This window comes from Garra rufa, chromosome 5 (genome assembly GCF_049309525.1).
Source record: "Garra rufa chromosome 5, GarRuf1.0, whole genome shotgun sequence".
Classification (NCBI taxonomy): domain Eukaryota; kingdom Metazoa; phylum Chordata; class Actinopteri; order Cypriniformes; family Cyprinidae; genus Garra; species Garra rufa.
In genome coordinates, this window is record NC_133365.1 from 54,394,353 (window position 1) to 54,411,030 (window position 16,678).

The 16,678-nt window shown below is 26.0% G+C and overlaps 1 protein-coding gene across 1 annotated transcript in view; it reads left to right on the forward strand.

The window, feature by feature from the left end:
* ppp1cc (protein phosphatase 1, catalytic subunit, gamma isozyme) overlaps positions 1-16,090 on the forward strand; it is a 31,760-nt gene extending 15,670 nt beyond the window's left edge. The window contains exons 5-7 of the mRNA XM_073839601.1: positions 2,357-2,580; positions 11,867-12,001; positions 15,187-16,090. Coding sequence (XP_073695702.1) covers positions 2,357-2,580; positions 11,867-12,001; positions 15,187-15,276 — 449 coding nt within the window. The 3' untranslated portion in view covers positions 15,277-16,090. The remainder of the gene's footprint in view (positions 1-2,356; positions 2,581-11,866; positions 12,002-15,186) is intronic.
* The last annotated feature ends 588 nt before the right edge of the window (positions 16,091-16,678 follow it).

The window sequence follows — 16,678 nt, forward strand, 5'->3', positions numbered from 1 at the left end:
TTCGAGTCCAAGCCACGTCACCGTGCTTTTGTCACAAGTCCAAGTTAAATCTAAAACTTGTCTCAGTCTTAGTTGCTGGACATTTAGTTTAATTTGCATTTAGTTTAATATATAGATGTCCAGTTGCTGGACATTTTTAAAAATATACACTACTGTTCCAAAGCTTAGGGTACATTTTTATTAAAATGTTGTTGGAAGAAGTCTCTTCTGCTTAAGGATGTACTTATTAGTTATTAAGATTAGTTTTCGACTTCATTCTCAAAATATCCCAAAAATCTAAATATTATATTCTCGAAATATCTTGAGTTTATTCTCAAAATATTGCATAGTGTTTCGACTTTATTTTCGAAAAGTTTCAAAATTATTCTCAAAACATTAAATATTTTATTCTCAGAATTTCAAGTTTATTCTCGAAATATTCTGACTTTATTCTTAAAATATTTCGACTTTGTTTTCGTAGTATTTTGTCTTTGTTCACAAAATATTTAGACTTTATTCTCAAAATATTTAGACTTTATTCTCTTAATATTTAGGCTTTTTTTCTCAATATTTCTGTCTTTTTTTGACTTTTGTTCTCAAAATATTTAGACTATTATATTTAAAATATTTAGACTTTACTCTTAAAATATTTAGACTTTACTCTTAAATGTTTAGACTTTAAAGCCTAAATATTTTGAGAATAAAGTCTAAATATTTTGAGAACAAAAGTCGAAATACGACAAAAAAAAGACAGAAATATTGAGGGAAAAAAAGCCGAAATATTAAGAGAATAAAGTCTAAATATTTTGAGAATAAAGTCTAAATATTTTGAATATTCTCTTAATATTTAGGTCTTTTTTTGTCGTATTTCGACTTTGTTCTCGTAGTATTTCGACTTTGTTCTCAAAATATTTTGACTTTTTTTATTCTCAAAATATTTTGACTTTATTCTCCTAATATTTAGTCTTTTTTCTCAATATTTCTGTCTTTTTTTTTGTCGTATTTCGACTTTGTTCTCGTAGTATTTTGACTTTGTTCTCAAAATATTTTGACTTTTTTTTTATTCTCAAAATATTTTGACTTTATTCTCTTAATATTTAGTCTTTTTTCTCAATATTTCTGTCTTTTTTTTGTCGTATTTCGACTTTGTTCTCAAAATATTTTGACTTTTTTTTTATTCTCAAAATATTTTGACTTTATTCTCTTAATATTTAGTCTTTTTTTCTCAATATTTCTGTCTTTTTTTGTCGTATTTCGACTTTGTTCTCGTAGTATTTCGACTTTGTTCTCAAAATAATTAGACTTTACTCTTAAAATATTTAGACTTTACTCTCGAAGTGTTTCACTTTATTCTCGAAATGATTAGACTTTATTTCGACTTTATTCTCAAAACATTTCAACATTTATTCTTGAAAAATTGAGATTCTCAAAACAATAAATTTTTTATTCTCTGAATTTTTTATTCTCTGAATTTTGAGTTTATTCTCAAAATATTTCGACTTTATTCTTGAATTATTTTGACTTTGTTCTTGTAGTATTTCGACTTTATTCTTGCAATATTTCAACTTTATTCTTATTATTTTGGCTTTTCTCATATTTCGGCTTTTTTCTTGTATTTCGCCTTTTTATTCTTGCAATATTTAGACTTTTGTTCTCTAAATATTTAGACTTTTATTCTAGTAGTGTTTCGACTTAATTTTTTTCCCCACATTATTCTTGAAAAATTTTGACTCACGAAACGTAATTTTTATATTCTCTGAATTTCGAATTAATTCTCTCATAATTTTGACTTTATCGTCAAATTATTTCAACTTTATTCTCAAAAAATTTCGACATTATTCTTGAAAAAAATTTGACATTCATTAAATATTACTTCAAGTTGATATAAAAAAAAAAAAGATTTTATAAATGATTTACTTGAAAGTATTAAGTGAAATATTTTAAATCATGTTTTTTTATTTTTTGGATTATTTAAACATGAATTTATGCTACCGAAATTACTTGCGTCGCTACTTTTAGTCAATCATTCCTCAATCAGACGATCTTTCTGTGATGAAGCAGCAGCAAAGTGTTCAGATACGTGATGCATGTAAAACGAGAAGCCTGAACATCTGCTGTTGTGTTTACTATCGCATAGTTCTTACGCTGCAGGATTGTCCCATGTGTTGTTAAAATGTTTAGGGTGTGTAAATCATCTTACCTCATCATTTCATGATTCGCACTGACATCATCTCCCACATTTCTGAGCGCTGAGTCAGTGCGAATCCCAGGCGTATTGTGTATCTCGTATGGTCCCTGAACAGATGCGGCCTCAGTTAGACCTCATAAGAATCTTTCTAGGAACGTAAAATCTCAAGCTGTTTCTTCTGTTCAACAGGTTTGTCTCCGGATCTGCAGTCCATGGAGCAGATCAGAAGGATCATGAGACCCACAGATGTGCCGGACCAGGGGCTCCTGTGCGACCTGCTGTGGTCCGACCCGGACAAAGATGTGCTGGGTTGGGGCGAGAACGACCGAGGTGTGTCTTTCACCTTCGGAGCGGAAGTAGTGGCCAAGTTCCTTCACAAACACGACCTGGATCTGATCTGCAGGGCCCACCAGGTGAGAGTCTTCAGTAGGACTGAAGTTAAATGGTGAAGGCTGCATTTGAATTGAATTAAATTAAGATTTTTTTTTTGTTTGTTTACAATATACTTACTTTGTTTGATATATTTGTATGCTGACAAACTGCCTAAATAGTTTAATTTTGAAAATTAAGAAATTAAGACTTAAATATTAATATTGTAATTTTACAGTTTCATTATAAAATCTATAAATAGTATTTAAATTAAATGTTTAAATGTTTAACAATGCTATTACTGCAATAGATACATTTTGTTTGATTTATTTGTATGCCTACAAAACTGCCTAAATAAAGTTGAATTTTGAAAATTAAGACTAAAATATTAGTATTGCAATTTTGACAGTTTTCCTATAAAATGCAATTATTTTTAATATTTAAATTAAATGCTTGAATATTTAATAATGGTGTTATTACAGTATATTTATTAATTTGTTTGGAACATATTAATTTTGTTTGATTTATTTGTATGCTGACAAACTGGCAAAATAAACAAAAACAGTTTAATGTTTGAAAATGAAAAAAAAGACTTAAAAATTAGTATTGTAATTTCACAGTTTCACTATAAAATTATTTTAGAATTTAAATTAAATTAAATTTAAATTAAATGACAGTATATTTATTATTTTGTTTGCAATATGTGTTTTGTTTGATTTACTTGTATGCTTACACAACTGCCTAAAAAAAGTTTAATTTAAAATTTAAGAAATTAAGACTTTAATATTAATATTGTCATTTTAGTTTCACTATAAAAAAAATTTTAGTATTAAAAATTAAATGCTTATTTTTTTTAAATTGCTATTACAGTATATTTATTTTGTTTGCAATATATACATTTAGTTTGAATCAATTGTATGCCTACAAACTCCCAAAATAAAGTTTAACTTAAAAAATTAAGACTTAAATATTAGTGTTATAATTGTACAATTTCACTACAAAATTATTTTAGTGTTTTAATTAAATGCTTAAATATTTAACAATGCTATTACAGTATATTTATTTTGTTTGCAATATATACATTTTTTTTATTTATTAGTGTGCCTACAAAACTGCATAAACAGTTTAATTTTGAAAACTAAGATATTAAGACTTAAATATTAGTATTGTGTTTTTGCAATTTAACTTTAAAATAATTTTAAGTATTTAAACTAAATTCTTAAATATTTAACAATGCTATTACAGTATATTTATTATTTTGTTTGCAATATATACATTTCGTTTGATTTATTTGTATGCCTACAAAACTGCCTAAATAAGAAGTTCAATTTTGAAAATTAAGAAATTAAGACTTAACTATAAAATACAATTATTTTTTATTATGTAATTTATTTTTAAAATTACTACTTATTGCTTGTTAGCTGTAATGAATTAATTAAAAACAGTGGGAATATAAAAGTGGCAATAAATGCTCAAGAGAAAAAAGTTGTTTTGGTCACACTTTACAAAAAAGGTTTCATTAGTGAACTAACAGTACATTATAAAGTCAAAAGTTCTTGTTTGCATGAACTAACCAGTGTTATTTTAATAGTATTGAGGTACTGTTATAGTTTTTGTCTTTTGAATTACATTTTATATTTATATTCTTATATTTTATTTTTTAGTTTAAGTAAGTTTTTTTTATTTTATTTTGTTTTGTTTTTAACATTTTTATTTGTTTTTGTTATATTTAAATATCTGATAATAAAAATTAGATGTTGCCTTGTTCAAGTTAAATTTTTTATGCTTTATTTTATTTCAGTTAACATTAAATTTTTTTTTTATGGTTTTACTTTTAGTTGACTATAATAACCCTAGTACTATCAGAAACAATGAACTACTGTATTTTTATTACAATTACATTTTTCATGTGTTTGCCTCCCAAAAATATTTTTTGAAATGATTTTTATTTTCTATGCAAATGCACTTCCCAACAAATTCTCCTTAGTCATTCAAAAATGATTAATTTTCCCCAAATATGGCTATTCAGGTCATTTGTTGAATATTCTTGTATTTTTCCATATTGCAATTACATAAAAACTAAATATTGCACCGTCAGGTTTTTCCAGTATCGTAGAGCTCTATTCGTCAGTTCGCTAAGTAGTCGGTCTTAAGAGATTATATAATTTATTTTTGCATGTGGTTGGTTTGGTACAAAAGCTGCAGTGTCTGGAGCAGCGCAGCTCTGGGTGGATTTAGACCCTCTTAGAGAGGCTTTCACCATGCTGACAGTAATAGTTACTGTTGGACTGCTAACATGCCACTGTCAGCACACTGGAACACCTCCGAGAGGAGGCTAAATTTATCCCCCACGAAACAATAACACTAAAAGACGGGGAAAAATAAAAGGATAAAAACACTAATTGGCTAGCTAGTTTCTATTCCACATAGGCCTGTCACAATTAATAAATAACCATCTGATTGCGGTTATTTTTATATATTTATATTTATATTTGTATGCTAGTAAACTAAAATAAACCATGAACAACAACAACATGTATATTTTAATATTTGAAAATGAATTAAGATTTAAATATTAGTATTATAATTTTAGTCTTATTTATAATATTTTTAATAAATACTCTTTTTACTCTTTGCAAAATGTTTATTTAGTTTGACATGTATGCCAACAAACCACAAAATACCGTAAGGTAAAAATAAGCAAATAAACAACAAAATAAAAAAATATATTTTAATATTTGAAAATGAAAAATTGTAATTTTAGTCTTATTTGGGCTTTTATTTTTTTTATTATTTTTTTTTAGATTTATTTTTTGTTTACAATATACTTATTTAGTTTGATATATTTGTATGCTGACAAACTGCCAAAATAAAGAAAAATAGTTTAATGATTGAAAATAAAGAAATTAAGACTTAAATATTAGTATTGTAATTTTGACAGTTTTCCTATAAAATGCAGTTTTTTATATATTTAAATTAAATGCTTGAATATTTAACAATGGTGTTGTTACAGTATGTTTATTAATTTGTTTGCATTATATTAATTTTGTTTGATTTATTTGTATGCTGACAAATTTTGTGGTAAAGTAAAAATAAACAACAAAATAAATATGTTTTTATATTTGAAAATGAATAAATTAGGATTGAAATATTATTGTACTTTTAGTCTTATTTGTCATATTTTTATTAAATACTCTATTTACTCTTTGCAATATATTTATTATTCTGTACAAAAATGTATATTTTGTTTGAAATTATCCAATCGTTTTTGTGGAGAGTGGAAACATGCAGGCGCCAGTGCGAACAATTACATTTTTTCAGTGGAAACAATTAAAAATTATTCGTAATTTTTGCTCACAAAGGTAAGAGTAATACATCATTCGGAACTGTGAAGGGTCTACTTGTATTTGTGTGCACTCACAATATCAACAAAACATTACAAACAGAGCTTTTATAAAATAAAGAAAACAAACATGACACTCTTTCGGCCGTCTCATTTGAACAGGAGCGCTTCACAAAAATGAACCTGAAACTCGGTTCATGGGGTTTATATTCATGTGTCTCCGAAGGTAACTCTGGTTTTCAGAAACATTTCCATGTTACGTTGTCCCTAATCTCAATCCTTTGTAACAATTTAACCTTTGAAGACCTAGAACATTTTTGGGGCACCTGTACATTTCTTTTTTTTTTGTTGTTGTTTTTTCAGACCTATTCTAGCCGTCAGCATCAATTGTCATATATCATTATAAACATAAGAACTTGAACTTTATTTCTAGCTAATTTAAAATTACAATTCTCCTTTTGTTTTCTCTAAAAATGAGTGAATTTCCAAAATTTTAGGAAAAACGCTAGCAGAGTTTTTTACTCTGTACTCAAACAAAAACTCCTGAAGTTTGGATTTTTTTTAGGTGTTTTACACTTCCAAATAAAATTGTCTATATGTAACATTCCCCAAGCAAGTTATAGCCATATATTACAATATTATTATAGGCGCTTTTCAGTAAAAAAAATAGGCCTATTTAGTTTATTGACAATATAGACCAGTCCAAAAACATTTCAGGACTAAAGTCATAGCAGGAACAGTGCTACATAATAGCAAAACACAGTAAAAAAGTGACTTTTTCAGATAAATATATTTACTATATTTACTTAATCTGAGTATGAACAGTAAACACGAATAGTGAAAACAATTGCACAAATTGTCTTGTGCAACCAAAAAATAAACAGTCCAAATTATTCACAAACTACACACAAAATGAGAGAGAAATATACCGAGTGCAACAGAAAAAAAGTGCAAATAATCTTTACAAACTATATAAGAATTAGTTACATAATAAGTGACCCTGGAGCACAAAACCAGTCTTAAGTCGCTGGGGTATATTTGTAGCAATAGCCAAAAATACATTGCATGGGTCAAAATTATTGATTTTTCTTTTATGCCAAAAATCATTAGGAAATGAAGTAAAGATCATGTTCCATGAAGATTTTTTGTAAAATTCCTACTGTAAATGTATCAAAATGTAATTTTTGATTAGTAATATGCATGTTAAGAACCTAATTTGGACAAATTTAAAGGTGATTTTCTCAGTTCTCAATTTTGATTTTTTTGCACCCTCAGATTCCAGATTTTCAAATAGATGTATCTCAGCCAAATATTGTCCTATCCTAACAAACCATACATCAATAGAAAGCTTATTTACTGAGCTTTCATATTATATATACATCTCAGTTTTGTAAAATTTAACCTTATGACTGGTTTTGTGGTCCAGGGTCACATATAACAACCAAATAGATGGATCTGCTGGCTGTAGTCTGCGTCAGAATCTATTTTACCTGGACATGGCCTAAGTGACGCCAAAACCTAAATTCCAGTGCTTTATCCGATATGTACTGTTGTTTCGTTCTTGTTTTTAGTTTGTGTTTTGTCAAAGGGCTCTGTCGTGAGTATTTCTGTGCTTTTTCAAAGAATGCTGTCATGCAAATGTCTTATTTTGCACTTGTTTTCATGCACTCAAGACGCACTTTACGTTCACTTTGCGTTTGTTTCAGCTTTCCAAAGAAACATGGTAATCGCTGGTTCCAAAGACCTATGTTTACTGGATGAATAGATGACTGTTTGAACCAATCTGGGCACAGGGTTGGGACTAAGCATTAACAATCATTCCTGTTTGGCTCAGAGGACCGAAATGCATTGGTTTCATCTGACGAATCATTGTTGAGGAAATGTAATAACATAATCACGCTCACTACGGAGCCTCTGAATATCCACTCTGTGCATTACAAGACTTTTTAAAGCATTCAAATTAGACTAGTGGTTCAAAAGTTATTAAGTTAGTTATTTTTAGCTGTGGGTGGCTGTCTCGGTCTTTGAGGGTTAATGAACAATGCACATAAAAATGTATGTCAGTGCCTTAAACCAGACAATTAATTGACATATTCGCAATTAATCGTCAGCCAAATTTCATAATCGTGACAGCCCTAATTCCACATATGAGCCAATGGTCTGATAGTCTGGCTTCACTAGGGATTCTCTGTTTCACCTTACATGAACGTCCAGTTATTGGAAATGTGAAACTGTTCCTGGTTTAAAAGAGTGGGATGAGTCACAGCGGGACATGCTGAACCGACCGTGCATGAGTCTGCAGATATGAGACGAGCCTTTGACATTGGTCTGATGACACAGGGCTTTAAGGTGGACTGTAGGACGCTCCTTATGTCTCTGTCTCTTTGTGTCTAAATGCTAATCCATATCCACGCATACTGTAATCTAGTGACTCACCAGCTCTCACTGAACACTTCAGCAGCACATTTACAGAGACTATAATCGTGTGTGAGGATATTCATCAGTTTCATGGGTTTTTCAGGCCAAAGTTAAGCTGTATCATCAGAGAATTAATGTTACAGTAGGAATTTTACATCATGATAAAGTATTAAAATTAGGCAAAAAACCACCATTAAGTATTTAAAAGTAATTAAGTTAAATTAAATATTAGTGTTGTAACGTTTAGTATTATTATAAAATACTATTATTTTTAGTATTTTTATTAAATACTTAATTATTTATTTCATTGTTTGCTAGTATTATTGAAATATATTTATTATTTGGTTTGATATTTGTATGGCAAACTACAAAAAAAAAAAAAAATGTTTAATATTAGGCAAAAACCGCCTAATTTCCGCCTTAGTATTGTAATTTTAGTCTTATTTGTAATATTACATTTGTCTATTTAGTCTTTGCAATATATTTATTTGGTTTTACGTAAATGTATGCCAAGAAACCACAAAATATAAAAAAATATATATTTTAATGTTTGAAAATGAAGAAATTAAGATTTAAATATTAGTGTTATAATTTTTAGTCTTATGAAAATACAATTATGTGTAATATTTTTATTAAATACTTTTTTTACTGTACAGTAGTATTACTGCAATATATTTATTGCAGTAATACTATTATATATTATATATTTATTTATTTTATATATATATATATATATATATATATATATATATATATAAACGCATTGTCATTTTAGTCTTATTTGTCATATTTGTATTAAATTTATTTACTCTTTGCAATATAATTATTATATATTTATTTTTTTGTTTGATGTATTTAAAAACAATAACAAAAAATGTAGTTAATTTGCTTAGAATTAGTCAAACAAACACCAAAAAATTGCCAACTAGGAAATAAATAAATGTTAATAAAATAGTGTTGTAATTTTAATTATTTGACATATTTAAAAAAATGTTTTTTTTACAGTACAATAGTGTTTATTGCAAAATATTTGTTTTTGTTTTTATTTTTATTTAATAATAATAATCACAAAAATCATATTTTATGTAGTAATTTTAGTCTTTAAAATTATTTGTAGTATTTTTTAATATTTGGTTTATTTTACAGTACAATACTGTTTTGCAATAAGTTTATTTTGTTTGACTTTATTTAATAATAGTAATAATAATCACAAAAATCATATTTTGTTTAGTAATTTTAGTCTTTAAAATTATTTAGTATTTTTTTTTAAACAAATAGTTTTTTTTACAGTACAGTAGTGTTTATTGCAGTATATATCAATTTTGTTTGACGTTTTTATTTAATAATAATGATCACAAAAATCATTTTTATATACTATTTCAAAATACTCTACAAATGAACGGTGCTTCATCTTTTGATCACTTTCTGTTTTTATTTAAACTTGATGAACGATTTGTACAAAAATAAATGAATCAGTCTGATATCAGAGTAGAAACAGATTCATGTCAAAACAGTTCTTTTAAAGCACACTGGGAATTGTTTTGCTGTGTGTTTTCACTGCTTGTGTGTAAATGATATAAAGCAGTGATGACAGCAGACAGCAGCCTCTGCCAGTAAACTCATATCTGACGGTTTCAGTGACGTCTTCATCTCAGACTTTGTCCGGATGAATCTGTCGTGATGTTCAAGTGTCCTCTCTAGTCTTGATATAGATCCCGTAATGCTGAAGATAAGGGTTATTTCAGTTCTTCTGCTCAAAGGCCGTCTGACATCAGGATGAAACTCGTTCAGATAGAGTTACAGTTTGGTCCACTAGATGGTGTGTTTATCTCATCAGTATAAATGAGGGTGATGGGATAAAATGGTCTTAACTGTTTAAGCAATAACACTTTTTTCCTTTTCCATTACATACGTCCTTATGATCATAACAGCAGGATTTTTTTTTTTTCTGTTAGTCAGGTTTGGTCAGTAGTTAATTTTTATTTGCCCTGCCAACATGTTGACCTGCATGACCACATTAAATTAAATTAAATTAAATTAAATTAAATTAAATTAAATTAAATTAAATTAAATTAAATTAAATTAAATTAAATTAAATTAAATTAAATATTAAATTAAATTTTAATTAAATTAAATTTAATTTTAATTTAATTTAAATCTTTTTATGTATTGTTTAATTTATTTAATTTTTGTGCTAATTTTTGTGATGAAAAAAAAAGATTATATGTCTAGAAGAAAAATATAATGCTTTTTAATTATGATCCAGTTCTGATTTTTGGAATCATTATACACTCATTATACATACATTATACATATAATCTTTTTTTTCCTAGCACAAAAAAAATCAAAAATTGTCATTTTTGTGCTAGAAAAAAGTTTATATTTCTAAAAGAGAATGCTATATTTTTAATTTGCATTAATAGCTAGAAAGAAGATGGGAATCGTTATCCAGCTCTGATTTTGGGAATCAATATACACTTATAAAATCAATATAAAAAATCAATATAAAAAATTCCTATCAAGTAATAAAAGTTAATATATTTTTATTTATTTTTTTGTCATTTTTGTTACTTATTAAGAAAAGAAAAGAAAAGATAATAAGATTTTCTTTTTTCATAGTAAGACAAATTAACTGACTAAATTCAATAAAAAAAAAATATAAATATATAATTTAAATAAAATAACAAAATATTTATTTTATATCAAGATATTATTTTTTCTTTTCTTAAATATTTTATTTTATTCCAGGTCATTTTTTTGTTATATCATGAGTTCATTTTTTTTATTTTCTTAAAAGAATTCCTGGAATAAAATAAAATATTTATTTTATATCAAGAGTTCATTTTTTCTTATATATTTAATTTTATTCCAGGTAATTTTTTAATTTTATGTTGTGAGTTCATTTTTTTTTTTTCTTAAATATTTTTTTTTATTCCAGGGAATTTTTTATTTTATATCTTGAGCTCATTTTTGTATTTTCTTAAATATTTTATTTTATTTCAAGTAATTTATTTTATTTTATTTTATTCCAGGTAATTTTTTATTTTATTTTGTGAGTTTGTTTTTTTCTTTTCTTAAATATTTTATTTTATTCCAGGTATTTTTTCATTTTATATCATGAGTTAATTTTTTTTCTTTTCTTAAAAAAAAAAAAACCTGGAATAAAATAAAATATTTATTTTATATCAAGAGTTCATTTTTTCTTATATATTTGATTTTATTCCAGGTAATTTTTTTAATTTTATGTTGTGAGTTCATTTTTTTTTGTTAAATATTTTTTTTATATCATGAATTTTAAATGCTTGTAATTCTAGTTTAAGTTAAATATAATAACCTTGATAACTAAATATAGCTTCAAAACATATATGCAAATATACAATACATGTCTAGAAAATAGGCTTTTAATTTGCAAAAATAGCTATAAATGTAACTTTTTAATAGATATAAAATCATTAAATGATGACCTGCAGCTCTGATTGAGTGAAGTAGTGAGTTGTTCAAACTGACTTTCCATGTGAACTCAGGACAATGAGCAGATCTTTTACTTCCTGTTCCTGTGTGTGTTGTAGGTGGTGGAGGACGGATACGAGTTCTTTGCCAAGCGGCAGCTGGTGACTCTGTTCTCAGCACCAAACTACTGCGGAGAGTTTGACAACGCCGGAGCAATGATGAGCGTCGACGAGACCCTCATGTGCTCCTTTCAGGTACGGTACAGTCCTGAGTCTCCATCATGTCTTTTTTTAAATTTTATTATTATTTAAATAACTATTATTTTATTATTTTTAAATAATAAAAATTAATAAATTATAAATAAAAATGATCAGTGCCACCTAGTGGTTAGGAGATATGAGAAATGGATATTTTGCTTAAAACCAGTGTTAATTTCGTTAAATCTGACTAAATCTACTGTAGATTTAGTTGACTAAAACTAGACTAAAACTAAAATCAATTCAAATGACTAAAATATGATTAAAACTAAATGGCATTTTAGTCAAAAGACTATGACTATGAAATCAAAATTTGCTGTCAAAATTAACACTTGCTTAAAACTCATCAATAGTTTGGCCAAAAATCTCGAAACTGGTCTTGTTAGATTCGGAGGAGCATGTTGAGTCGAACTATATCCAATTTTCTAAAATGTTAGGTTTAAATATGCAATGCATGTGCATGCAAGACTTAATGTGTTGATACATTTAAATTTAAATTAATAAATAAAATTTGTAACTTAAATAAAGATTTTGAAAAGTGTTTAAGAAAATATTGGAGAACTTGCTTAAAAAAAGAAAAATATTTCAGATTAAAAAATGTTTTTATACAAATAATCAAAGGTTAAATTATATCAAATACAATTTTTAACTGTTCTTAAATAATTTAACCTCTTGAACAATTTTGAACAATAAAAAATTGTTTTTATAGAAATAACAGAAATTAAAGTTGCTTTTAAGATTTTTTAAAGTATTTTTCTCCAATATTTTCTTAAACACTTTCAAATTTTTTTTTCCCTTTTATTTTACATTTTTAACATAAATTACTTAAGAACAGTTACAAATTGTATTCTGTATATAAGCAATTTATGTTAAAAAGAAAAAAAAATGTAAGAAAATTTTGAAAAGTGTAATTAAAAAAAAAATATTTCAGATTAAAAAATGTTTTTATAGAAATAACTGAGAAATTAAAGTTGCTTTTAAGATATTATTGTTCAAAATTAAATAAGAGGTGAAATTATATCAAATAAAATTTGTAACTGTTCTTAACTAATTTAACCTCTTGAACAATTTTATTTCTATACAAACTTTTTAATCTGAAATATTTTTCTTTTTTAAGTTCTCCAATATTTTCTTAAACACTTAAAAAAAAAATCTCATCTTTTTTTTCAATTTTTTTAAACATAAATTGCTTAAGAACAATTACAAATTTTATTTTATATAAGCAATTTATGTAAAAAAAAAAATGTGATTAAAGTGTATTTAAAAAAAGAGACATTTTTCAGATTAATTTTTTTTTAATAGAAATAACTGAGAAATGTTATTCTATATAAGCAATTTATGTAAAAAAAAATGTGATTAAAGTGTATTTAAAAAAAGAGACATTTTTCAGATTAATTTTTTTTTAATAGAAATAACTGAGAAATTTTATTCTATATAAGCAATTTATGTTAAAAAGAAAAAAAAATTGAAGAAAATTTTGAAAAGTGTAATTAAAACAAAAATATTTCAGATTAAAAAATGTTTTTATAGAAATAACTGAGAAATTAAAGTTGCTTTTTAGATATTATTGTTCAAAATTAAATAAGAGGTGAAATTATATCAAATAAAATTTGTAATTGTGCTTAACTAATTTAACCTCTTGAACAATTTTTAACAATAAAATCTTAAAAGCAACTTTAATTTTTCAGTTATTTCTATACAAACTTTTTAATCTAAAATATATTTCTTTTTTAAGTTCTCCAATATTTTCTTAAACACTTAAAAAAATCTCATCTTTTTTTTCCAAATTTTTTAAACATAAATTGCTGAAGAACAATTACAAATTTTATTTTATATAAGCAATTTATGTTAAAAAGAAAAAAAAAGTAAGAAAATTTTGAAGTGTAATTAAAAAAAATAAAATATTTCAAAATTGTTTGAGGTTAAATTATATCAAATAAGATTTGTAACTGTTCTTAACTAATTTAACCTCTTGAACAACTTTGAACAATAAAATCTTAAAAGCAACTTTAATTTTTCAGTTATTTCTATACAAACTTTTTAATCTGAAATATTTTTCTTTTTTAAGTTCTCCAATATTTTCTTAAACACTTAAAAAAATCTAATCTTTTTTTACAAAATTTTTTAAACATAAATTGCTTAAGAACAATTACAAATTTTATTTTATATAAGCAATTTATGTAAAAAAAATGTGATTAAAGTGTATTTAAAAAAATAGATTTTTCAGATTAATTTTTTTTTTAATAGAAATAACTGAGAAATTTTATTCTATATAAGCAATTTATGTTAAAAAGAAAAAAAAAATGAAGAAAATTTTGAAAAGTGTAATTAAAACAAAAATATTTCAGATTAAAAAATGTTTTTATAGAAATAACTGAGAAATTAAAGTTGCTTTTAAGATTTTATTGTTCAAAATTGTTTAAGAGGTTAAATTATATCAAATAAAATTTGTGACTGTTCTTAACTAATTTAACCTCTTGAACAATTTTGAACAATAAAATCTTAAAAGCAACTTTAATTTTTCAGTTATTTCTATACAAACTTTTTAATCTGAAATATTTTTCTTTTTTAAATTCTCCAATATTTTCTTAAACACTTAAAATCTCATCTTTTTTTTTTTTTCAAAATTTTTTAAACGTAAATTGCTTAAGAACAATTACAAATTTTATTCTATATAAGCAATTTATGTTAAAAAGAAAAAAAATGTAAGAAATTTTGAAAAGTGTAATTAAAAAAAATAAAATATTTCAAAATTGTTTAAGAGGTTAAATTATATCAAATAAAATTTGTAACTGTTCTTAACTAATTTAACCTCTTGAACAATTTTGAACAATAAAATCTTAAAAGCAACTTTAATTATTCAGTTATTTCTATACAAACTTTTTAATCTGAAATATTTTTCTTTTTTAAATTCTCCAATATTTTCTTAAACACTTAAACTCATCTTTTTTTTTTTCCAAAATTTTTTAAACATAAATTGCTTAAGAACAATGACAAATTTTATTTTATATAAGCAATTTATGTAAAAAAAAAAAAAGTGATTAAAGTGCATTTAAAAAAAAAAGATGCAAAAAATATTTCTAAGAAAATATTAGAAAAATATATAGAAGAAAAAGCCTAAAAGGCTCAAAAGATGTTACAAATGTTTGCAGCTCTAACATATTGTTTCTATGTATGTGCAGATCTTGAAGCCAGCAGAGAAGAAGAAACCAAACTCGAGTCGCCCAGTTACTCCTCCCAGAAACATGGTCGCCAAACAGCCCAAGAAATGAGTGGCGCTTGATCCGGCTGGACTTGTATCATACGCTCTTCATGTGTCACACGTATCAGGAGTGGCTCTACGCCGGCTGCGTCTTTATTTCCATTGTTTGCGTTGTGTTTTCCCCGTTTACCGTCCCGAGCGGCCGCTCACATATTAGAGGGGAGCCTTTTAATTTCACTCGATTTCGGAGTCGAGCGGCTTTTTATTCCCACTTCAGGACGACGTATCAGTTCGACACGAGCTCCGCCCACCGTCATGGATTTTTAAATCGGCCCGTTTGCGATGATTTGTGCTCCCGATCGCTCGTTCAAACCACTGTGAACCAACCGGTCTGTTTTTACGCACCTGAAGCTTTTTTTGTATTTTGTTCTGGTGAACGTGCCATGAGGTTTTTGTGTTTTCACGATTGCGAACGAACGGATGTTGTGCGAGTGTGTCGATCAGGTGCTTCTTGAGTTTCTTTGCCTTGTTTTCTTCTTGGTGAGTTTTTGGCATGTTGATTTTGTCGATCTCTCAGACGGACGTTTCTGTTGCATGCATTAGTGTTAGAGGAATTATAGGACACAAGGCCTTGGCTTTCTCTCAGGGCATGCCACCTTCAGCATGTCTTCAGAATAATGTAGCTCCTCATCAGGTAAATCACGTCAGGAAAACCTTTTTCTTGTAATTTCTACAGTATTTCATATGAATTCTGTGTTGAACCCAAACTCACTGTAAATATTACAGGAAATGTTTTGTTCAGTCTTGGCAATAATTCACAGTTTTCCACACTATAAATAATTGTTATACTTGCAGAATAAATGGAAAGGGAGATGGAAACACCATTGCAGCGTTTGTTTCTTTGTCTTCTTTTCACAGATGCTTTGAATTTAAAGGTGGGTTTAATTCAAATAAAACTACATTTTGAAATTTTGAATTTTATTCCATGACTTAAGAAAAATGTTGTATTCTCAACAATACTTAAATTGTTCAAGAGGTTAAAAAAAATTATATAAAATAAGCAAATGTAAAATGGTCATTTTTTTGTAAAGAATTTGATTAAAAGAACTATTTTAGATTAAAAATGTTTTTATAGAAATAACAAAAAATCCATGCTTAAAGTCGAAATTATGACATACTTAAGTCATAATTACGAGATTAAAAAGTCTAAATTATGACTTAAACACATTGGTCACAGATACAATATTTAAAAACTTAGGTGCGCAAATATTTTCTAGTCTTTTTAATTCTAAATTTCTTTTGTTATATATATTAAGAAAATGTTTGAGACTTCTAATGATACTTAGATTTTTGTGAAAAGAATATTTGAGAACTTAAGAACATTTTTTTTAAAGTACATCTTTTAGGTTATATATATTCTTAAAAAAACTTTTTGAGGCCTTAAAGATGTATTTAAGAAAAATTTAAACAAA